At 42.9% G+C, this 25,523-nt stretch overlaps 2 protein-coding genes across 2 annotated transcripts; one reads left to right on the top strand and one right to left on the bottom strand.

Annotated features, from left to right (window-relative positions):
• Positions 1 to 84: 84 nt before the first annotated feature.
• mcm2 (minichromosome maintenance complex component 2) lies at positions 85 to 11,298 on the bottom strand. Its single transcript, XM_044024815.1, has 20 exons — positions 11,229 to 11,298; positions 9,587 to 9,774; positions 8,984 to 9,153; positions 8,501 to 8,628; positions 7,751 to 7,889; positions 7,540 to 7,637; positions 6,755 to 6,876; positions 6,234 to 6,441; positions 5,580 to 5,714; positions 5,044 to 5,235; positions 4,875 to 4,968; positions 4,528 to 4,606; positions 4,157 to 4,328; positions 3,947 to 4,073; positions 3,224 to 3,336; positions 2,509 to 2,673; positions 2,343 to 2,417; positions 1,856 to 2,038; positions 1,611 to 1,766; positions 85 to 914 (listed from the first exon to the last, which is right to left on the bottom strand). Exons 1-20 carry the CDS (start codon positions 11,232 to 11,234, stop codon positions 804 to 806), a joined length of 2,661 nt encoding a protein of 886 aa, XP_043880750.1. The 5' UTR covers positions 11,235 to 11,298; the 3' UTR covers positions 85 to 803.
• A 2,162-nt stretch (positions 11,299 to 13,460) lies between these two features.
• On the top strand, positions 13,461 to 16,834 carry rbm15b (RNA binding motif protein 15B). The gene is made up of 2 exons (XM_044023596.1): positions 13,461 to 14,255; positions 14,724 to 16,834. Exons 1-2 carry the CDS (start codon positions 13,717 to 13,719, stop codon positions 16,765 to 16,767), a joined length of 2,583 nt encoding a protein of 860 aa, XP_043879531.1. The 5' UTR covers positions 13,461 to 13,716; the 3' UTR covers positions 16,768 to 16,834.
• The last annotated feature ends 8,689 nt before the right edge of the window (positions 16,835 to 25,523 follow it).

The raw sequence follows: 25,523 nt of genomic DNA, 5'->3' as shown, positions 1-25,523 counted from the left end.
GTGTTGTTTGAGTGTGGACAGCAGAGACGGTGGACGAAGAAAGGGAGACGGTTTCAAGAAATACAGGAAAAAAATGCACTCATATTTTCACAACCACTCGCTTTTATTTATGCTTAAAATGTAACACAATGTCAGAAACACACACAGGTTTGTGCAGCTGTTCTTCTCAGGACTCTGCATTGACTTCATTCATTTGAACTGACTAAAATAATCCTCATCACTGACCTTAACCATGACCAGTTAATAAATGAACCCTAACCATGACCAATTAATAAACTAACCCTAAACATCAACCAAGAGACTGGTTGCCAAATAATGAGCCGTTCTTTAAATCCAGCATCAGATTGACTGCCAAATAATGAGCCATTCTAAACAACCAACATACTCACTGCTAAATAATGAGCATTTCCATACATCCACAGACAGACTGGCTGCCAAATAATGAGTTGTGTGAAAGACAAAAACAAGTTCATATTTTTTGTAATTTATTATCAAAAACAAAACAATCAAACAACAGTAGAAACATGAGTAACAGGTTTGTTTTTTATTTTTTTAAACTGAGATAAAGACAAACTTTGACAAATGGGAAGAAAAACCCTGTTTCTACAACATTTACATTTATTTACATTGAAGGTCAGAGGTCAAACAAATCTCTGATTTTACATATTTACTCGTTTTATTTGACTTTTTTCTTTTTGTGCTGATGAAGCAGAACATCAGAGAAACTGAACATCGTCTTCATCACATCAGCTTTTCTTTTCATTCTCAGTGTGACGTGAAGACTAGGGGGAGGGGTCAGAAGGTCAGAAGTTCTGCAGGATCAGCTTCTTCTTGACATCAAAGCTGAACTTGTTGGAGCTGAAGATGTCGCTGTTGTAAAAAGTTGACAGGTTGTGGATGCTGATCTGTCTCGCCTGAACCAAGAAGAAGAGTGTGTACGTTAGCATCTGACTGAAATGTTGGTTTAACGCGATCCGATAACGAGCTACGAATGAAAATTTACGATCTGTACCACAAACACAATTTATTCTACACATCACTAACCTTAACCAAAACCACTTAATGACTAACCCTGGCTGCCAAATAATGAGATGTCTGTTAAATCCAGCATCAGCCTGGCTGCCAAATAATGAGCTGTTCTTTAAATCCAGCATCAGCCTGGCTGCCAAATAATGAGCCGTTATGTTTCATTTTAGACACTTTTTTAAATCTTAAAAATGTTATCTTTGTTTATCTTTTTGTGAGTGTAACAAATCAAACCAGTCACCACTTCCTTTCACCCTGGCTACCAAAATAAGAGTTTCTCTCCTCCCTATTTCCTGTTTAACTTGATTAGGGAAAAAAAAAAAAAAAAGGCTCTTCCTTTGTTACTCTAACAAAAAAAACCTGTTGCGATTTCACGTTATCTTTCGTTTAACAGCAGCAACAGGAAGTAGCTGCACTTCGCACATGTGCAGAACAAATCAGGTTTTGGTGCATTTGCTACCACATGCTAAGAAGTAGCTGAAAGATAAAAAAAACAGACTAATACTAACAAGAGAAATAAACACATTCCCCCTCGTAGCGACTCGTCTCTCTGTAAAGAAGGAACTGAAGATATTTCTGGTCACCTTGTCCTGCAGCTCTTTCTCCGGCACCTCGACGGTGTCGTTCTGGACGCCGTAGCGGTTCCTCTGGTACGCGACCTGCTCGGCCACCAGCTGTTTGAGGATGAAGAGCAGCAGCTCGTTGTTGTCTCTGCGGAAGGCCAAGTACCGAGCGAACGTCTGGACACAAAGACAACGACTCAGTCAACATCACATAAAAAATCCCTACAATCACAAATCTTGCTTCATCACAGCTGATGATGACTCACCTTCCTCATGCTCCTCATGACGCTGAACTTCTGCGTGTCGATGAAACTCTCCAGCATGACTCTGATGGCCATGTTGACGTCGTCCTCCAGCACATAGTCCCTCAGGTGGATCTTGGCGTGGGCCTCGGCCATGCGGATCATGGACTCGATGTGGCGGACTGTGATGGGAATGCTGCCCGTCGCCTGCGAGTGACACCAAATCAGACAGTGAGCGAGAAGCTGCTGGTCATGCCATTCTCAGGCTCAGAGATCCGAACCACACTTCATCATTAGCTGGAGGCAACTGGACTTTTATAACTTCAATTTGAAGATATTTTACGTCTCGTCCAAGAGGCTTCGATTCCCTGTAGAAGCCTCCTCTGAAGAGGCCTCCACTGAAGAGGCCTCCACTGAAGAAGCCTCCTCTGAAGAAGCCTCTGACATATGAAGAGTTCTATCGCACAAACCCTTCACTCGTATCTCATGTGCTCCTGACTTGAGGACTCACCATGGACTCTTTACGGAGGTCACTGTAGATGCGAGCGACCTTGTCCTGGTCCATCTGGTTCAGTTTTGGATGAATCTGAGCAAGAAACCAAAGATTTTTGAAGTTCATTTTGATCTGCATCATCTATAAACGCAGCAGATTCATTGCTCGGTGGTCGTGTTCGTACCCGCTCCTTGGCGTAAATGATGTACTTCCTCAGGAGTTCCTGGGGAATTGGCGGCACGTCAGATGAATTGGGCAGAACCACCTCCTCCAAGGCCACACCCCCTTCCTTGTGGCTGGGGTGGTGTTTGATGTGGGAACCGACCACGAAGCGTGCCAACATCTCGTCCTGTTTGGAAGAAAAGTCTGTGAGAAGCTGAAGGAATTAACTTTAACGACTCGACTTGTTCTCCTCCATCAGTGAAAGAACCTGCTGTTTGTTTTAGTTCCTGCTCTGACGAGGTTCAGCCCATACTAACATGTGACGTCAGACTGCCGGCCTCTGATTGGTCAGTCGTAAAAAGACTTAAAAACGTTCATTAGCAACATTTACAGTCACAGAGGAGTGTGGAGGATTCAGAGACGGCACCGTCAGCACCACGTTCACTGTCAACTAACGATTCTAATGATTCACTTTCACCCGAAACAACTGCTTTACAAGTCAATCGTTTGTGTTGCAGAGAAAGCAAAGCACGCCACCAGTTTCACGCAGCTGTGCTGTAATGACTGCGCCCATGTGGAGGAGGAGCTATGAAGTCATGGAAAACCACACGACTCAAACTAAACTGAGTCGAGTCAGAAGGGTGTGACGATTTGAAAACAGAACATCGACTTAAAAGTTAAAGACACAGGTTTAAAGGTGGGTGAGTGCGTGTGTGTGTATGTGTGTGTGTGTGTACCTGCACAGGGTCGACGGTGTCTCGCACGACGCACAACACATCGAAACGTGACACGATGGGCTCCGTCAGGTCCACGTTCTCAGCAAAGGTCAGGGAGGGGTCGTACCTGCCTCCTGCAACAAACAGCTGTAGTTCAGGGACCGTTGTGTCGCTCGTTTCATTCTTCATACAGATTTTCTTTGTTGTTCTCGTTTCCAACATTCAGACTAAAACAAATGTTACACTCAAACCCTTAAGGACAAAAACGTCATCACTTACATTAGAACATAATACACACATTTTATTATATCTGGGTGTCAAATCTGGACTTTTGCCTTGGAAGTGATCATTTTTCTACTCTCCACCTGGTGGCACCATTTTGCCCATATTTGGCATATGGAAAAAACACATGCCATTTCCACTAGTTGGCACTACAGAGCACGTGTATCATGGCAAAAACCTGGCATTTAAAGGGTTCAAATCTTAAACAAAGTATTTAATATCAGTAATCAGGTCAGAACAGAATATAATAATGTAGAATATTTTGTATCGCTTGCACATTTTTTGTACTGTAACAAGTGTGACTAATATTAGACCCCGCCCACAGTTTAGTGTTGATTTAGTTTAAACCTCACAGGCTAAAGCTAAGGCTAACTTTCTTTTCCTGACAAGCTGAGCACCCATGACGCAGGGTGTCCTGACCAGCTGTGGGATTACCCAGGTTTTTAACAGTGTGTTACGCACCGATGGGATTAGAGGCAGCAATGACCGTGCACCGGGCCTGCAGCGAGGTGACGATGCCGGCTTTGGAGATGGAGATGCTCTGCTGCTCCATGGCCTCGTGGATGCTCGTGCGGTCAGCGTCGTTCATCTGCAGCACAGAGAGACACCGCTTACACGTCTGATGCTTTTCAATTATTCTACAGATTAACAGTCCAGTCACGTCTCACTGACTTTATCGAACTCGTCAATCAGACAGACGCCGCGGTCGGCGAGCACCAGCGCTCCGGCCTCCAGTGTCCACTCGCGGCTGACAGGATGTCTCTGGACGTAGGCGGTCAGACCCACAGCGGACGCCCCCTGACCCGTGGTGAACACGGCTCGACTCGCCACCTTCTCCACATACCTTTGGATTAAGGATTAGATTAGATTAGCTGTTTCTAACTGTTATTTTCCTCAGTTAGTGGTTTGGTTGATAAAATGTTGATCAGTGATGTTTGAAAATGTCTGAAAGTAGAACATATTCACATTTAAGAAGCTGAAAAATGACAGAAACAACCTACAGTTGTCATGACGACACGCTGACAGCGAACACTGATACGTACTTGAGGAACTGGGACTTGGCCGTTCCCGGGTCTCCACACAGGAGAACGTTAATGTCTCCACGCACCTTATGTTTCCCTCCTGTAACACAAACACAAACACACCTTGGTTTCACATTCAAGCACTTTCAAGGACCCATGTCTATTTTTTTTTCTAAACTTTCAAGGGTCTTCGAAAATTCTAATTCGAAAATTCTAATTCAAAAACTTTCAAGGATTTCAAGGACCCGTGGGAACCCTGAAAGGGACACCAGTGGCAGGAGCATAAAATCCAGGCCTTTTTCAAACTCAGAAACCGCGTGATGGTCTCTGTCGTGTTTTCCGTTCCGCTGCGAGTCGAACGCTCTCACCTGGATTTTTGGGCTCTCCTCCGAACAGAGACAGGGCGAGGCCTCTCTTGATGTCCTCGTGGCCGTAGATCGACGGCGCCATACTCGCAAAAATCTGCAGACGAGAGCAAAGCGGCGTCAGAGGACAGATTCCGGCGGATGGTCGGATCAGCTGCTGTCACGCACTCACTCTCTCTCCGATGCGCTCGTCCTTGGACAGAGACACGATGGCCTTCACGTCCTCGTCCGTCAGCTCGGCCACGGCGACGCCGTCGTCGCAGCGGGTGACGTGATTGGCCAGGATGACCGTGGCGAACACCGGGAAGCCGTTGGCCATGTTGAGCGAGCCGTCATAGTTGTTGTGGTAAATTCCCGTCAACTCCTGAGAAACGATTAAAAAAAAACACGTTTGTGTTCCAGTCACGTGACTAAATTCTTATTTAGATTTACAGACATCTACGTCACATGTCCACGTCTTTATCTCACTGTGAGACACACACACACACACACTTGTTGATCCAGTGCTGCCTCCATCACTGAGTTCTAATGTCTGATTTTGTCACTTGAGCATTTAAAAGATTTAATTTAGACTTAACTCAGTGACTTAAAGTGACCACACGAGGCAGCAGAGGAGCAGCAGCAGCTTGGTTTGGTGTGTGAGAGTGAAAGAACTCATGTTTCTCTCCTCGTGGACCGTGGTCCGAGTTAATCTGCTCAAACACTCACAATCTCGTCCCCGGGCTTGCAGCTGTCCACCAGGTCGGCCAGCAGGATGGCGTCTTTGGAGCGCGGCAGGCGTCCGGCCGCGACCTTACCAGGACTCTCCTGGACGGTGATTCTCTGGTAGTTCTGGTAAACTGTCTGAAGGAGGCGACAGAGAGACGCTTCAGGACAGAACGAGCACTCACACATCAGCCAGCAAACGTTCCTGTGCTTTTTATTGTCAATCTGATCAATAATTGTGATTTGATTTGCTTTGTGCAAGTCAATATTATTTTTGTCATATTTTATTTCTTAATCTTTGATAATTTATTTCCTGTGTTGTTGTTTTTCAAACTGTAAAAAAGAAGCAAACATCTGAGTGATTGACAGCTGAGAGTGAACTCATGTGTTCACGTGTACAATAATTTGACTTCAGATGACCTCTTTCAATCCTTGTTTATACTGTGTGTGTATCTATATACACACACACATACATATATACACACACATATATATATATATACATATACATATATATATACATACACACACACATATATACATATACATATATATATACACATATACATGTGTGTGTACATATATATATTCTGGTTACTTCATGTCTATAATGGGAACAACAAAGGAATAATTTTCCAGGTTTGCCTGGAGTCTCACCTCCTCCATGTTGATCTCGAAGGGTCCGAGCGACTGACACTCGGGACACGAGCCCGGCTTCACCTCCTGGTTCTGGGACTGGAAGAACGGCCCGAGCACAAAGTTGCACTTGTTACAGTTGTACTTGACCATGCCGAGCTGAGGGAGGACGCCGGTGCAGCTGCTCACCACGCCGCTGGTGCGGATCAGCTGGTTCAGGTGCAGCTGCCTACAGGAGGCGGAGCATAAAGGTTCTCACTCACACGGTCATGAACTGATTTTAGCTGCTGCTCCTCTGCTGCCTCGTGTGGTCACTTTGTGTCACTGACGTCAATCTGAGGCCGAACTCATCAAATCAGACATTTGAATTAAGTGATGGAGGCAGCAGTGTGTGTGTGTGTGTGTGTGGTTTAGAAAGTCACAGTGAGATAAACACGTGATCATGTGACGCAGATATCGTAGACTTAATCTGATGTAGTCTTTTTCTCAGGTCATTGTTACCATGGCCACCATGTGACGTGACAGAAAGCCTGAACCCTGACCTCAGTGAGCGGATCTCCTCGACCAGCGGCAGGTTGCAGATGCGGACGTGGATCTCGTGGGCGATGCGGTCGTATTTCGGGTACATGGCCAGAACCACTTCTTTGGCAGCTTCATCAAAAATCTGAGAGGAAGATACATTCATGTTAATAAACCTTTAATATTCATTAGTGCTGCAACATTTACTCCACCATTAATGATCGACTATGATCAACTATTTTTAAAATGAATCGATTTGAGTGTTTTTTCTGCTTCTTAAATGTGAATATTTTCTACTTTCTGTCATTTTCTAGCTTCTGAAATGTGAATATTTTCTACTTTGTCATTTTTCAGCTTATTAAATGTGAATATTTTCTACTTTCTGTCATTTTTCAGCTTCTTAAATGTGTATATTTTCTACTTTTTTCTACTTTTTAAATGTGAATATTTTCTACTTTCTGTCATTTTTCAGCTCCTTAAATATGAATATTTTCTACTCTCTGTGATTTCTCGGCTTCTTAAACGTGAATATTTTCAACTTTCTGTCATTTTTCAGCTACTTAATTCAGAATTTTTTCTGCTTTCTGTCATTTTTCAGCTTCTTAAATGTGAATATTTTCTACTTTCTGTCATTTTTCAGCTTCTTAAATGTGAATATTTTCTACTTTCTGTCATTTTTCAGCTTCTTAAATGTGAATATTTTCTACTTTCTGTCATTTTTCAGCTTATTAAATGTGAATATTTTGTATTTTCTGTCATTTTTAAGCTTCTTGAATGTGAATATTTTCTATTTTCTGTCTTTTCTCACCTTCAACATCTCAGTGGGAGCTTCTGGAAGGAAATATGCTAAAACGTGTTCCCTGGCTGCGAGGTCTTCATAGTTCACCACCAGACTCTCCTTGTTCTCTGGAGGGAACAGACACAGGATCAACAATTGAGCCACGATTCACCACAACATTTGCGATGTTTTGATTCCGTCGCCCCGACAACAGCGCGTGAAAGACGAGCGGCAGACAAACCTTTGCACATGTCGCTGATCTTCTCCTTGAAGACGTTGTGGCCGTTCTCGTCCACGTGCGTCCGCAGGAAGTTTTTGAAGCGGTTGTAGATCTCCAGTCTGGGAGCCGCCATAGACACCCACTCCCTCACCGTGTGGCCCTGTGAGGGCAGGAAAATATGATGAAAAAGATGCCAAACTTTTAAAGATGTTTATCAGCTTCTCCTCTGCACTCAATCTAAGCACTTTCAATGACTCCTGTCTACTTGTTTCAAAAACTTAAAATTCACACACGTTCAAGGATTTCAAGGCCCAGTGAGACCCCTGAAGGGCCCATCAGTAATGGGAGACATTGACTTAAATGTCATCTCAACTTCTTCTGGCATAAAATTCAAGCATTTTCAATCACCCATGTGCCCTTTCAAGGGCCTTGAATGTTTTCCCACATTCAAAAACTTTCAAGCACTTTCAATGACCTATGTCTATTCTTTAACTTTCAAGGGCCTTTAATTTTTCCAAATTAAAAACCTCTAATGACCCATTACCTATGTAAATAGAGTGAAAAAACTTTCAAGGATTTCAAGGACCTGAGGGAACCCTGAAGGCCAAATCGGAATTGTGAGAAAAAAAGTCAGAGTTCTGACTTTTTTCTCAGAATTCATGTGGTTTTATTTATTGATTTATTTATTTTTTTTCATGTGGCACTAATCCTCTTCCGTAGATTCATGTATGGAGATTTGACAGTGACTTATGTCAAATCCCTGCTCCAGACCTTCATGTCCTCCAGGTTCTCGATGCTCTCAATCATCTCCTCTTCCTCGCCGTCGACGCCCTCTGCCGCTCGCTCAGCCAGTCGTCTTCGTCGAGCTGCCGGACGCTCGTCATCCTCATCTTCACTGTCTGTTTTAAAAACAAAGCGCTGTTGTTATATGTTGTTAAACAGTAGAAGCGTTAAAATGAAGCCAGCTGGTACTCACAAACCTCTGTGTGTGTGTGTGTGTGTGTGTTGTGTTGTGTTTGCACAGATTTCTGCTGATACTGAAAATCTGCGTCTCACTGAACCTAAAAATAAACATTCATGTGTCTGTGAGCAGGAAACTGGGCCAGCACAACAACACACACACACACACACCTGACAAACTACACAAAATACACACACCTCAGGAGACCACTTCCTGCTCTGTAGCCATTTTAGCACAGTAAAATCAACTGTAAATAAAACTGTGTCTTTACTACTGAACCCTGGTGTCCTCACCGTAGAGCAGTCCTCTGGGTCTCCTGCTGACTCTCTGCTCCCTGTCCCTCCGTCTCATCTCCTCCTCGGCAGCGGCTCGAGCTCCGGGCGACAGCTCCGACAGATCATCGTCGTCCAGGTCCAGACCCTCGGCCTCGTACTGATCCAGAGCCGGGATAGGACGGTAATCCCTGAACAGAGTTCACATTCATGTCAAGATTCTTCTAAACCGTGATGTGACAGGGAAACACAGGGAGTATCATGTCGTTTGAATGAACGAGTGAATGCTTTATTTTTAACAAGTGAACGTAAGTGGGACTGAAACAATCACTCAATCAGTTACTCAATTCATTGTTGACTATTTCATGTTTTATAAATAAAACCAGTTTGTGATTTTTCAGCTTCTTCAATATTTTCTGATCAGTGTTTGTCAAACTCTGGAAATGATGTTCTCAAATGTCTTGTTTTCTAGAAAGTATTTAAGAAGCTGAAAAATCACTGGTTTGAATGATTTTTAAATTAACTGGATTTTATCAAAATAGTTGATTAATCAGATAATTGTTGCAGCCCTAATCCGTAATAAAATGATTATTCTACGAGAAACTGAAGAGTCCTGGTCCTCACCTCTCCATCCCGTCCCCGATCAGCTCCTCCCCGTCCCCGTCCTCCTCTCCGGGCAGCGTCCCCTCGTCCAGCAGTCCCTCAGACTCGTCCTCAAAGGGCGGCAGGTCTCGCCCGGGGCTGGACGTCAGGTCTCCTCTCCTGGAGGCTCGGCTGGGGCTCATGGCCATGTGGAGCGACTCAGAGGAATCCTGATCACAAACGACAAAAAAGCGTTTGAATTTCACGTCATTTGAGGCGTTTTACACCATGAAGCTGTAACAACACGTTTCATCATTCTCCAGCTGTGTCACAAACATATCAAATATCCATCTATTCAGCTGTATGTGTCTGTAATCTGGCTGAACCGAACATTGTGACACCATATATTATTTAAACAACTACATCTCAACAGCTTTCACAGACATAAGGGTTTGAATAAAAGAGACAGAGCTAAAGTTATTCAACACATTTATGACTCCATCTGATCAGTCACCAATTCAGCCGTTTCTCTCATTAATGTAAATTTGAATACCATACTTTCTTTCATACAACTATATATGCATTTATTTATTCATTTATATATTTATATATGCATTTCTTCTGTTGCTATTTACTAACAATACATTTACTTAAATATTGATAAAATAATATCATATATTATGACTTTGTTAATATTGCTTGGCCCTAATAATCTGTCGTAAACAACGACAAATAAAGAGGCACAAAAACATTAAGTGTCAGATTTTTTAGCACTGTTTTAGTATATTTAAATTAAAAATAACCTACAATGAAAGTCAAATGCCTTAAAGAGGGAATGGCGACCCCGTGTGGAGGCACATCCACACTTGTTATGTGATGGATTTTTCATCCACTCTGAACACGTCTGTTGTTATTTTTTAATTTTAACTCTTTTAAAAAAAACAAACATGTTTACATCTAAACCGACACTTAATCCGCTTTCTTATGCGTCTGCTTTCATGGCGACGTAAAATACAAAACACACGAGACTTGTTTACAAATGAGTGATCCGATTCTTTCGAATATGACGTAAATGTTTGAGTGAATATTCCATTATCATTAAAAACCCAAGTTTGTAAACCACTCACTCTCCCACACCAAAGTCCATGGAGGAAACGAGCGTTTGTAGCTCGCGGGGACCCAGGAGCCGCTGCTGCCTCGTGACGTGAGTTTGACACAGGATTAAAACTGAACGAAGGATTTCAGATTGCCGGATTGACAAAACGACACGTTGGAAGTGACTGACAGAAGCAGCAGTGGATCGACCATTATGTTAAAATCACTGATTTTCTCTATGGAATGTGGTGTGAGAGAGTGACTGGTCAACAATACGACACAAAACATCAGTTTTTGGTCATAAAGCGTTGTCTGATAACAACACAAAGCAGCAGACACCGTCTTTAAATGCAGATTATTGTTGCAGTGATTCAGAACGCTAACATTTTAACGAATATTCCGACTTATAAAGCAGTGACGTCTCTTGTCTTTTGTTGTCTACTCGCAACAACTCGACACACGTCAAACTTTATTTACACACACTTGTGTCTTTTATCATTTAATTTCCGGTTCTTCCGTTAGTCAATAATGGCTCATTAAAGAGCCGTTCCGTGTGTTTTCAGTGTGTTTGTGCAGGTTTTTTACTCACCGCCATTACTGCACGTCCGTCTTCTTCAGCCTCTTCACGACTAAACTCCTCTTCCTGCCGGGAGTCGCTTTTCGCGCGAAAAACGTCACGTGTCAGCCAAAGCCCGCGAAAAGTACTGAATATTCAAACGACGCTCTGGCGTTCTGGGCCCTGATTGGTTGGTTTGTTTTCAAAGAGGCGGGGTCTTTCAGGGAAAGGGGCGTGTTTGATTTGCACGCGCGCCTGCAGTGTACGGAGGACGATAAGTGACATAATTAATAATCACTAACAGAAAGAAAGAATAATCTAATAAATGAATGGATGAATGAATGAATGAATGATTGAATTAAATAATTTGCGTGGGATGTTTATTTCCTGGGAAAATGTGGTGGGCGGTGCGTGTTGTAATCCTCCTCATGTGACTGAGAGGAAACTTTTGAAAACATGTGTGTGCAGGGCAGAATAAAACCAGCAGAAGAGTTGCTATTATGGTCTGTATTTATATAGAGACCATATAGTTTATCTTTTCTATTGTTGATGAGCTGCTTTGCACAACAGTTTTCACACATTCACACACTGCATCATGGGCTTAAGTGTCTTTGCTCAAGGACACATGGAGAGCTGGGAAATGAACCCACAACCTTCCCATTGAAAGACAGTTGGCCATGCCACCGAGCCACCATGGCTCAATCCTGATTCAATACTTTTAAAATAATTTTACTTTTACTTCTAAAACTGAAGTAGATTTGATATCAGAAAATGACTTTTGATTCAAGATTCAAAGTGTTTATTGTCATATGCACAGTAAAGAAACACGTTTCCCTGTACAATGAAATTCTTACTTTGCTGTCCACTCAAAAACACCAGCATAAAGTAGAAAAGAGATGCTTTTGTAGATAAAAAGTATAAATATACATAAGAAAAATATAAATATTACAAAGAAACTAAAATCACATATATGCATAAAATAAGTGTAAACATATGCATATATACAAAGAATAAGAATATTACAAAAAAACTAACATAACATATATGCATAAAATAAATGTAAACATATGCATATAAACAAGAAATAAGAACTGTACATAAAGTGAACTGATAGTGACTACATTTATATAAAAAGAAGATACTTTATACAGGACTGGTGATTTGCTATTAAACACTTGTAACTGGGGCCACACGGTGGTGTGGCCTTGCAGCGAGAAGACCCGGGTTCGAGCCCCGGTTGGAACAAGGGCCTTTCTGCATGGAGTTTGCATGTTCTCCCCGTGTGTGCGTGGGTTCTCTCCGGGTTCTCCGGCTTCCTCCCACAGTCCAAAAACATGCAATGTGGGGATTAGGTAAATTGGACACTCTAAATTGACCGTAGGAGTGAGTGTGAGAGTGAATGGTTGTTTGTCTCTAGCTGTGTGTGGCCCTGCGATGGACTGGCGAACTGTCCAGGGTGTACCCCGCCTATCGCCCGATGAAGCTGAGATTGGCACAATTGGCACAACCGCTTTATCCTCCCTCTGGTGGAGGATAAAGCGGTTAGATGATGACTGACTTGTAACTGGACTCTGTTGTTGTTTCTTTAGTTCCTGCTCTGATGAGGTTCCACATGAATTCATCCTGTTTTCTTCCATAAATTAGAGGATTCTCTGCATCCACAGCGTTTATTTTCTCCTAATATTGTGACTTTTTTTCTCACGATATTACAACTTTATTGTTATTGTTCTGACTTTTTCGTAGTATCATGTCTTTATTTCTGGTAATATTACGACTTTCTTAATACCGTGAATTTTTTTATCATAATATTACGACTTTTTTATTGTAATACATTTTTAATATTATGACCTTTTAATCATAATATTTACAACTTTTTCACGATAATGAAGGTTTTTTTAATTTAAAAATCAATTTACCACACATAACCAGGCTCCTCATTCGTCCCTTCCACAAACGATATACTGTACATTTTCATAAGTGCAATATACTTATAGATATTTATTTATATAAATATCAAGTCCATACTGTTTATATTCGGCAAACTGTCTATAATGTACATTCTACATCTTTTATAGTCTTTTATATTGTAATTTTTTGGTAATGCATGTTTATTATTTATCATCTTTATCTTTACTGTCTTTTGTGCTAAAACAACGTTAATTTCCCCACTGCGGGACTAATAAAGGAATAATATAGACTGGGTGTTTTTGATAAAGCGTCGTACGTCATGACGTAGTTGGCGTCGTGTCCCCGCCCTCCAGGCGACAGCGCACGTACATTCCTATTGTCCAAGATGGCGGCGTCGGCACGGATCCTGTGAAGCCGACATGTTTTTAAACGAGTTTGTCCTGTTTTCTTCGATAAATGAGCGAATTCTCTGCGTCCACAGCGGCAGCGTTTCTTCACCGAAGCCGTCGTGTGTCGCGTTATTCTCGCAAACACCGCTGAAAATCGCTCCTCGGGACGGATTCCCGCCGCTACTGCAGGTACCGAAAACTTTGAGCTCCATCATCCAGTGGAAATGAAGCGGCAGGCCGGGAGGGAGACGAGCCCGTCCAGGGCCGCCTCCAAGCGGATGCGGGAGCGGGAACGAGAGAGTGTGCGGAGAGAGGAGCTGCCGCCGCCGCCGCCGCTGGCTCTGCTGCTGGCGGAGAGCCGCGGCTACCACCGCCGCAGCCGCAGCCGAGAGCGAGAGAAGCCGCGGCTCAGGGAGGAGCGAGCGGCCGCCGCCTTGGAGCTCCACCACCGTCACGAGCTCAGCCTGCTCGGCCGTCCTCCGCTGCGGAGCACGGCGGCGACTGCCGCGGCCACGGCAGCAGCGGCGGTGGCGGAGCTGCCTGCAGCCAGGCCCGGAACTCTGGAGTACAAGACGCTGCTCATCAGTAACCTGGGCTCGCAGGTGTCGGACGAGGACGTGGAGGACGCGCTGTTCCACGACTTCAAAAAGTTCGGGGACGTGAGCGTGAAACTGTCGCACACACCGGAGCTGGGCCGGATCGCTTACGTGAATTTTCGGCACCCAGAGGACGCGAAGGAGGCGCGGCACGCCAAGTCATCCAGGTTAGAGAAACACTGTTATTATTATTATTATTATTATTATTGTCATAACGATAAATAATTCTTATTATTTTTGGTATTATATACTGTACTTATCTGTTCTATTGAGTTGGTTCGTAATGGTTCAACACTTCTTACGTCACTAAAAACCGTAATATAATAATAAATATTAAATGTAATGAAAAATGATTCAAATGCATCACTAACATTATGACAAACCTAATTAAAAAAAAACACCTAACGTAAAACATCATCATCACTATCTTCACCTAAAGGAATCTTTTAACGAGCTGATTTGTACGAGCAATTGTATGAATAAATAAAGCGCACATTGGTGATCAACATGTCGTAAATCAAAGATTTAAATTGGTCTCAAGAAATCGTAATAATTGGTCCAAGTATGGAGCCAGTGTCAGTTTTCCTCTCTTACTTTGAAACTCAAATGCTAACATGTACACTTCCTTTCTTCAGGTTGGTCCTGGGTGAGCGGCAGTTAAAAATCGAACCCATGTATGTGAGGAGGCGGAGCGTGACCCCACCTGACGTGGGGTATTTACCTCTGCACGCCCCGTACCCGTACAGACAGCGCTCCCTGTCCCCGCCCGCGCCTGGCGTGAGCAACATCAGAGAGCTCAGGGCGAGACATTACGCCCTGGAGACTCTGGGCCTGAGCAGGGAGAGGGAGAGGCTGCTGGATTATTATGGGATGCTGGACGAAAGGGGGCGGCCCTACGGTTTCCCTCCAATGCCAGTGGTTGAGGATTTAAAACCCGAGGACGATCAGAGGGCGACCAGTAACCTCTTCATTGGAAATCTGGACGGTAACGTGACGGAGGCAGAACTGAGGAGGGGTTTTGACAAGTACGGCATCATCGAGGATGTCGTGATTAAACGTCCCGCCCGTGGTCAGGGCGGGGCGTATGCTTTTGTGAAGTTTCAGAACTTGGACATGGCCCACCGGGCCAAAGTGGCCATGCAGGGGCGCCTCATAGGTGGCAACCCGATAAAAATTGGATACGGCAAAGCAAACCCCACCACTCGGCTCTGGGTGGGTGGGATCGGGCCTGGAAATTCCCTGGCTGCTCTCGTTCGGGAGTTTGACCGGTTTGGAAGTATAAGGAATATCGACTACGTTAAAGGAGATAGTTTTGCTTACGTTCAGTACGAAAGTCTGGACGCTGCACAAGCCGCCTGCTCCCAGATGAGGGGTTTTCCTTTAGGCGGCGCTGACCGTCGTCTGAGGGTGGACTTCGCTAAGGTAGAGGAAAGCCCCTCCCGTCCGTTCCCCTCGGCCTACCAGCCGCCTGCTGCGCTGCCCTCCAGCTATGACATCCTCGGGGACGCCTACAGCCGCCACCGCAGCCTGGAGCGAGAGCTGAGGGCCACCAGGGACAGGGACCGCCCCTCGCCACCGCCGCCACACAGTCTCCTCTCACAGAGGGAGCGAGACAGAGCTGTGCTGGAGAGAGACTTTCCCACCAGCCCGAGTCGCAGCCTGGAAAGGAGAGCAGGGGGAGGGGTGGAGGCGTTTGGGAGGAGCGCGAGAGCGGCAAGGAGCCGCAGCAGGAGCAGGGAGCGCTGGCTGAAGGAGAGGGAGGAGAGGAGGAACAGAAGGCGGAGCCGGAGCCCATCCGCTGACAAACAGGTGGAAGAGAGGGAAAAAGAGCGAGAGAGGGAGAAAGAGAGGGGGAGGTCCAGGGTTCGAGGTCAAGGTGGCGCTGTTTCTCCTGACGTGAGCCCAGACCGAGCACGGGTCAGAGCACCTGACTCCACCACAGAGCCGCGAGACCACTCCCCAGACAGCGCCGGACGACACGCTGCCAACGCCACAGAGGAAGATCCACCGTCGGGCCGGCACCACAGCAAGCGGTCCTCCAACGCGCATCTCACAAACCATCACCATAGAAACAGCGAGGTCATCGCAGCCGGCTCTCCTGCCGCCCGCACGGACACGCACACCTCCTCGCCGCCGAGCACGCTGTCGGAGTTCGCCCTGTCCTCGCTCTCCAAATCGTGGCACGGCTTCTTCGCTCTGAAGAACAGCAGCTTCCCCACAGACCTGTTCCTGCTGGAGGGCGGAGCCTCGTTTTTCAGTGCCGTGATGAAGGACACGCTCAGACTGCAGAGCCAGAACCAGCCCAGCCAGCTGAAGATCGCTCAGAGGCTCCGCATGGACCAGACTCGGCTCGACGAGGTCTCGCGACGCATCAAACTGGGCCGGCCCGACGGGTTCGCCATCCTGCTAGCTCTCCAGGGCCCCGTGGACCGCCAGGCCCCGGCCCCTGAGCCAGGACTGCAGGTGCGCCTGCTGCGCCACCTGGTGACTTACCTGCGCAACAAGGAAGCGGCGGGAGTCGTGAGTCTGCCTGCTGCCAAAGAGGGCGGGCCTGGAGCCATGCTGTACGCATTCCCCCCCGGAGACTTCTCGCAGCAGTACCTACAGGCTGCCAAGAGGACTGTGGGTAATCTTGACGAGGAACACATGGTGATTGTTATCGTCTCTGACACTAACTGAGGACTTCATTCAGTCCATGTACACACACACACACACACAGGAACTTCCATGTTTTTAAACTGTTTTATTCGATGTATTTTAAAGTGACACTAAGTCTTTCTTCATCTCCTTCCCTCGGACTACGCTTAAAGCGGTAGTTCGGGTTTTCTGAGTGTGGTTGTATGAACTTGCTGCTGAGGACGGGTCTCTAAATGAAAACACAAGTCTACGATGTCTGCGTCACATGTTCACGTCTTTATCTTTCCAACAGGAAACTGACGTTTGTAAACCGCCCACTCTCCCACACCAAAGTCCAGAGAGAACATCACAGGAGCTGCTGGTCCTCTGCTGCCTCGTGTGGTCACTTTGTGTCACTGAGGCTGAACTGATCAAATAAGACATTTGAACGTAGTGATGGAGGCAGCAGTGGATCAACAGCTGTGTGACGTTAAAATCACTGATTTTCTGGGCTTTGGTGTGGGAGAGTGAGTGGTTTACAAACGTCTGTCTCACAGTGAGATAAAGACGTGATCGCGTTCTTTCACGAGGGTTTTTACATGTTGTCACTGAGGCTGACCTGCTGGGGGCGCTCACAGCTTGCTCAGCACTGATAATAATCTTCAAACTTCAGTCTGTGCTGAAACACTAACCCTGAGTCTGCACTGAGTCTTCTCCTCGTCTGTCATCAGGTATCTTTTTACGTTTTTCTTTATTATTGTTTTGTTATAAAGGCACCAGCTTCACGGCCAGTAGATGCGGAGGTGAATTCCTGACCCTTGACCCCGTCCCTGTGACTCTTTAGTAGTTCTGGAGGTTTTTTAAAGCTGTTCAACATTCCAGTGTGTGTGTGTGTGTGTGCGCGCGCGCTCAGTCCTGCTAAGGCTGCAGCTAACCATTATCTTCATCATCGGTTTATCTGTGGATTACTTTCTTAGTCGTTTGCTTTGTAAAATGTCAGGAAATATTGATCAGTGTTTGTCAAACTCAAAATGATTCAGTTTGAAAGATTTTTGTTTTTGTGAAGCAAAGAAACCAGAAATTATTCACATTCAAGAAGCAGAAAAACCCCTTTTAATTATGTTTTAATGTCTTTTTAAAGAAAGGAAGACTTTTCATGGATTATTTAATCAGTCGACAGTGAATTATCGAGTGAAACACTCGCTTCTTCCACACCACAATCTTTTCTCTTTTTAATTACAAACACGTCACCGTTTCCTCTTCAATGGTCCCGTCCGCTTTCACTCAAAGACAAATGTGCTGCATTCCCATTTACATCGGATATACATGTGATCTTTAAGCCTGGTCAGGAGGGGACCTTTGTTTTTTTATAGCTTAAATTGATATTACAATATTCCACCGTGATATAGCACAGTAAAGGTTATTTTCAACAATAAGCGGCGCATAATTCACAATCATTCATCAAGTCAAATTAATCTATAATATCAAGTATTGATTGTCAAATCGCCAAGACCGTCGCCAAAATTTTCCTCAACTTCCTGTTGAGTTGACGCCGTGGTTCATCTCGGCCTGCTCCATCCACGTTTCATCTTTGGGGGGCGCCACAGAGCCCTTGTGCAACACACAGTTCCGAACCCTATGACAATATTGCATTATGGCCACACCTGACCTCCGTATCAGTTTTCCAGAGTTTTTATGCCTGTTAACCTCCTCAAAAACACGGAATAATAATAATAAGAAGAAGAATTTGAAGGAAAAATGATCGTTACAGTGTTGCGACATTTCTACGCTTCAGAATTTGAACGATATCAAGTGTGCAACAGTTTTTACGACGGACGTGAAAGTGTCGCCGAGGTCTATTATTGTTGAGTATTTTAGTAAAAAGTAATCATTAACGTTGAAAGAGCTCGTCTTATTTCAAAGCCTGATGTTCTCTGTGGACGTTGGTGTGGGAGAGTGAGTGGTTTACAAACGTCTGTTTGACATTGAGATAAAGACGTGATCGTGTTCTTAAAAGTATCATACACTTAAACTGACATAGATTTTATTACACAGGTCTTAAGTTTGGTGGTTTTCAGACAGAATGTTTTGCCTCTGTCTGACCAACGGGGGGCGCTCATGCCAAACTCAGTCTGACCTTTAATCATCACCTCATACAACTACACTTAAAAAACGGATGAACTGTCCCTTTAATGCCTCAGCGATTGTAACACTATACGTTTTTATTTTGTTGTTCATTTTGCACACGTCACGTTTACATCACGACAGCTGGACGCTTCACTCACTCACAACAAATGACGGAAAAAGCTTGTTAAAGAGAAAAGTCGCCGCAGATGTCCACACACACACACACACACACACACAGCTGTCAACCGCCCTGGACTAGTGACGTTAAATGGCGTCACAGAGCGGCGGCAGGACGACGAGTCGATCCATCGGTTTCTGTAAAGACAGATTTTCTCTGGTTTTTGTTTTGGTGTCGACAGAGAAGCATGTTTTCTTCATGAAAGATCAAACTAAATAAACATTTTATGCTCTTTTTTGGTAAGAAATTCATGAACTGGAGTCATTTTGTCTGAGATGGAAAAAATGTTCTAGTGTTTAAAAGCTGAGATAGTACAGCAGCCTCACAGCGTACTACATTAGATCGTGTTGCTCCTCTGAAAAAGAAAGTGGTGAATCAGATGAGACGAGCACCATGGTTTAACTCCAATACTCGTGCTCTTAAACAGACGTTACGTAGATTAGAAAGAAAATGGCGTTCCAGTAACCTAGAGGAACTTCATATAGCCTGGAAAGATGGTTTTGGAGGTTAAAAAAAAAGCCCTACACAAAGCTAGAGTTGCCTATTATTCTTCTCTAATTGAAGAAAATAAGAATAATCATAGATTTGTTTTCAGCACTGTAGCCAGGCTGACACAGAGCCACAGCTCCACTGAACCATCTATTCCTTTAACACTGAGCAGTGATGACTTTATCAACGTCTTTGTGAATAAAATAACATCAATTAGAGAAAAAATGGATCATCTCCTCCCTCATATTGGGACTGACTCATCTTCTAGCACAAGAGCTTTAGAAGCACCAGGTGCACAGTTAGACAGTTTCTCCCCTATAGATCTCCCTGAGTTAACATCATTAGTTTCATCATCTAAGCCATCAACCTGTCAGTTAGATCCTATCCCCACCAAACTGTTTAAAGATGTGTTTCCTTTAATTAACAACTCTATATTAACTCAAATTAATCTATCCTTATTAACTGGATATGTGCCCCAAACGTTTAAAGTAGCAGTTATTAAACCCCTTCTAAAAAAAATGACCCTTGACCCAGATATTTTAGCTAATTACCAAACTATATCTAATCTTCCCTTTGTCTCTAAAATCTTAGAAAAGGCAGTTGCTAATCAATGATGTGAATATTTGCGCATTAATGGCCTGTTTGAAGATTTTCAGTCAGGTTTTAGATTAAACCATAGCACAGAAACAGCACTAGTTAAAGTTAGTAACTCAGATAATGGTCTAGTTTCTTTACTTGTCCTGTTAGATCTTAGTGCTGCATTTGACACCATTGATTGTTTGTGTCTTTCCTTCCTTCCCTCTCTCTCTCTGTATTCTCATCTTGCAGGTTGCAGGATCAAGATCCAGTTTTCGAGGCTATCCATATCATCACCATTATTATTGTGCTATAATTAAAAGTCGATATCATTAACTGTATAAACTTGTAACCTGATACAGTTGTGTATCTGCTCCTGGTCTCTCTCTCTCTTCTGTCTCTACCTCATCTCCCTCTTGTCCTTTCTCTCCCCCCTTTCTGTCCCCCACCTCTCCTCTGTCCTCCGTTTTCCTTTCACCCCAACCGGTCGAGGCAGGTGACCGCACATCTCTGAGCCTGGTTCTGTCAGAGATTTCTTCCTGTAAAGAGGGAGTTTTTTCTCTCCACTGATGCCTAGTGTTTGCTCATTGTGTGAACTGTTGGGGTTCTCTGCTCTCCTTGATGTTGTCTATGTACAGTGCCTTGAGATAATGTATGTTATGATATGGCGCTATACAAATAACATTGAATTGAATTGAATTGAAAATGACAAAAGTAGAAAATATTCACATTTAAGAAGCTGAAAAATGACAGAAAATAGAAAATATTCACATTTAAGAAGCTGAAAATGACAGAAAATAAAATATTCATTGAAGCTGAAAATGACAGAAAATAGAAAATATACACATTTAAGAACCGAAAATGACAGAAAGTAGAAAATATTCACATTTAAGAAGCTGAAAAATGACAGAAAGTAGAAAATATTCACATTTAAGAACTGAAAACTGAAGAAACAGAAATATTCACATTTAAGAAGTGAAAATGACAGAAAGTAGAAAATATTCACATTTAAGAAGGTAAAACATGACAGAAAATAGAAAATATTCAAATTTACGTAGCTGAAAAATGACAGAAAGTAGAAAATATTCACATTTAAGAATTAAAAACTGAGCGAAAGCAGAAAATGTTCACATTTAAGAAGGTGAAAAATGACAGAAAGTAGAAAATGTTCACGTTTAAGAAGCTGAAAAATGACAGAAAATAGAAAATATTCATATTTAAGAAGCTGAAAAATGACAGAAAGTAGAAAATATTCACATTTAAGAAGCTGAAAAATGAGAAAAGTAAAAATTCACATTTTAAGTAGGAAAAATGACAGAAAGTAGAAAATATTCACATTTAAGTAGGTAAAACAGGACAGAAAATAGAAAATATTCACATTTACGTAGCTGAAAAAATGACAGAAATTGAGACAGAAAGTATTCACATTTAAGAAGCTGAAAAATGACAGAAAGTAGAAAATATTCACATTTAAGAAGCTGAAAAATGACAGAAAGTAGAAAAATATTCACATTTAAGAAGCTGAAAATGACAGAAAATAGAAAATATTCACATTTAAGAAGCTGAAAAATGACAGAAAATAAAAAATATTCACATTTAAGAAGCTGAAAAATGACAGAAAGTAGAAAATAGAGAAGCTAGATTTTTTTGGGGTCCCCATACAAACTGTTAGTTCAACCTTTAGTTTAGATTTATGTTTTAAACAACGTGCATAAAATTAAGTTTTCTACTTGAGGTCACATAGAGCTCATAACTGACCATTCTGACGTGTTTAGCAGGGTTATTGAACTACTATGATGCGTCATCCTTATGGTATTTTGACCAAAGCATGTCACTGTTCATTAGGACACCAGGGAACTATTTTAATGGGGGAAATAGGGTATAATATGTCCCCTTTAATAAATAAATGACGGTCAAAATGACTGTAAATCACGTTCTATTTGAAGTTATTGTACGAGAATGAAACAAAAGACTTTTGTTTCTAAAGCACTTTTCATACACACACAAACAAACCTCGTCAACATACTGTATCTCTATTATATCTTTATATAGTGACATGACATGTTAGATATCATCATGTGATTATCTGTGATGACTTTCCCTGTTTTAAAGGCTGTTACATTGATAATCATCAGAGTTATTATAGTGAATACATCAGGGAAATATACTCAATATTGTAAATTATACATATGTGTGTGTGTGTGCATATGTGTGTGCGTGTATATATATATACACGCACACACACATATACATATATGTGTTTGTGTATATATATATATATATATATGTTCACCCACACACATATGCACACACACACATATGTTTTTTTCTAGTCTGTACTGACACATATGAACACATGGGGGCAGTGTGGGACAACAACAGCCTGCAGCAGGTTTTCTCTGTGGACTTTGGAGTGGGAGAGTGAGTCTGTGGAACAGGGGGACAGAGACACAGATCATGTGATGCTCACAGCACAGTCAGCTCTGATTCTGTGTCACTATCATCATCATCATCATCATCATCATCATCATCTGCTGCTGTTTCTGAAATGAATGGATGATGTTTTAAATATGAAAATTCTCTCTCAGTCTGTGCTCTTCCTCTTCCTCGTTCTCTCTCTGTTACAGCGACTCAGCCAGGAAATGGAAGAGTGATGAAATATTGATGAGGAATCACAAGAGGTGAGAGACAGAGAGACAGAGAGAGAGACAGACCCCGAGAGGGAGCGAGAGAGGCAGAGAGGGAAAGACAGAGAGAGAGACAGAGAGGGAGAGACAGGAAGAGAGACAGACCCCGAGAGGGAGGGAGAGAGAGACAGAGACAGAGAGGGAGAGAGTGAGAGAGAGACAGGGAGAGAGAGAGAGACAGAAAGAGGGAGAGAGACAGAGAGGGAGAGACAGGAAGAGAGAGACTATTTCTATATGATGATGTAATTATGACTTTTTTGTCTCATTTTGGACAACATACTAAACTATGAGCTTTTTATTTTCCTCAGACTTGTGTCCATCTGTCTGTGTCTGGATTAGTGTCTGTCCTCCCGGCTAGCCTGAGACCAGCTCCGGCAGCCTGTTCTGAATCTGCTCCTGAAGCTGGTTCTGATGCAGAAGCGGCCGCGGCATAAGCTAGCCATTTTTGTTTTTTTCAAAATGGCCGACTTCTAGGTAGCTAGAAGTCGGTATATCCATTATATCCGAGCTAATGGATATACTTTAGACATTTGTTTGGAATCATGAGAGCAACGAGTTTACCAAGTTTGGTTCAAATCAGAACAACTATGTTCCACTTAGACACGATAGAAAAAATAAAGAAATTAGCATTTAATGCAATTTATGACACTTTTTTTCACCTCAAAAATTCCCAAAAAATTCCTCAATAAACTTTGGAGCAGTGGCGGCTGGTGACATTTTTCTTGTACAATCGTCAAGTCATTTTCATTTTCTGTGGTTACATATATCACCACTAGGTGCACCATTCTCATGCCTGATAACATTATTTAAAAAAAAAAAAAATACACAACAAAGTGTTTGTATCTTCAGGCATTTGAATTGTGTCCGTCTCTCCTTGTGCATGCTTCTCTTTTGTTTGCACAGTATTGTCCACATGTTGTTTTGCTCTCTCAGAGAAATGTTTTAAATCGGGATTACCTGTGTGAATCCAGGCTTGTTCGGTGGAAAACAGAACTGCGGTCAAGTGAGCCGTCATTCGTCTTCACGTGGTCAAGTGAGCCGTCATTCGTTTTTAAGTGCGCCTTTGTAGTCGAACTTACGGTCGACTGAGAATGTCAGCGCTCGTTTGATACCGAGCGAGATCGGTTTTCAAAATAAGACGTTACTAATACAAGTGCAATCAATTGTGCTGATTTTAAGACATTGGGTCACATTATCCAGAAGCTTTTGAACGAAATATTTTCCCTAATTTATTTAGATTTTTACTGTACAATAAAATCACTTTGGCCCATACGTTCTGACAATGGTTGGTACAGTTGACTTCAGGAGCATGCTGACAACTACCTGACTCATTATCAAGCTATTTTACTGTATAATTATTGAGAAATTAACCCTCAAAGTTGCCTTTTTTTTTTCCAACGGGGCAACGGTTGCTCACTGGTAGAGCAAGTCATCTTTCAACTTGATAGTTGTGGGTTCGATTTCCGGCTCCGCTAGTCTACATGCCGATGTGTCCCATGTGACCCAATGTGTTAAAATCAGCATGATTGATTGCCCTTGTATTAGTAACGTCTTATTTTGAAAACCGGAAGTGATCTCGCTCGGTATCAAACGAGCGCTGATTCTCAGCCGACTCCCAGCATTCACCGTAAGTTCGACTGCACGGGCGCACTTAAAAACTTGACCGCAGTGAAACAGAACATGGCGCCGGTCTGAGGGCAAACCAGTCCTTCTTCTCATAGCAGTTCCTGTTCTTTGTTCGCTGTTTTACGGCGACGTTCGGCTGCTCGGGTCCGAGTTCTATAAGCCGAAGCTTTTCTTCTATGAAACGTCTTATTTTGCAGCGACAGAAAGTTGTTTGTGCTTCTTTTCTCATGATGAAAGCGGCAATTAAGTGCTGGTAAAGTTAGCATAACTTACAGAGAAGCGAGCGGAGGCATTTCCGTTTCCGCCGGAAACACTGACAGACAGACAACTATAGCCATATGAAGCCCTTTATATATCTATGCAGACAACGGCCCTTTCTCAATACTTAGTACGCAAGGATGTACGTGTTATTATTTTCACATTTTAAAAATTTAACTTCATTTATTAATTTATTTTTGATTAAAATTTACAGTACAATGTGGAAATAGATATATTACAACATTGTATATATATACAACGTGTGTATATATACTATATATACATATATGTACATATTATATTTAAATACAGATACAATGAGTATGGGACTTTAATATGGATCTAAAATTCAAAGTTAAAATAAATAAAACATTAATAATATGCAAACTTTCAGGTCAAAACATTTAAATTAAAAACAAAATAACACATCAACAAAAAATCTGCTCTGCACCGGCACAGTGAGCACCAGCGTCCGCAGAGGCGGAGCTTAGCACACTATAAACACTAGAACTACTATAAATACGTCAGATCTTAATACACAAACCACATGATTGAATTCTAAATAACTAATTTCTCGCCTCAAATGATCTTAAAACTTTGTTCAGGAGACAGAAAAATATTTATTTCAGGTTTATATTTCTATTCTCTGCTGCTATGTTCCGCCCAAATGTATTCTGGGATACATGGCTTTACCAAGTAGTACACACAAGTACGCACAAGTACGCACAAGTACTCACAAGTACGCACAAGTACTCACAAGTACGCACAAGTACACACATGTATGGATATTAAGAAACGGCCCATGTGACGCATCAGTGCGTATGATCCCCGGGCGCAACTCAGTGTGGCTGCCCACTGCTCCTAATTCTAGGATGGGT

Source organism: Solea senegalensis, linkage group LG4, assembly GCF_019176455.1.
Source record: "Solea senegalensis isolate Sse05_10M linkage group LG4, IFAPA_SoseM_1, whole genome shotgun sequence".
Classification (NCBI taxonomy): Eukaryota; Metazoa; Chordata; class Actinopteri; order Pleuronectiformes; family Soleidae; genus Solea; species Solea senegalensis.
Note: the sequence above shows the minus strand (reverse complement) of the source record. Positions and strands in the feature narration are given on the sequence as shown.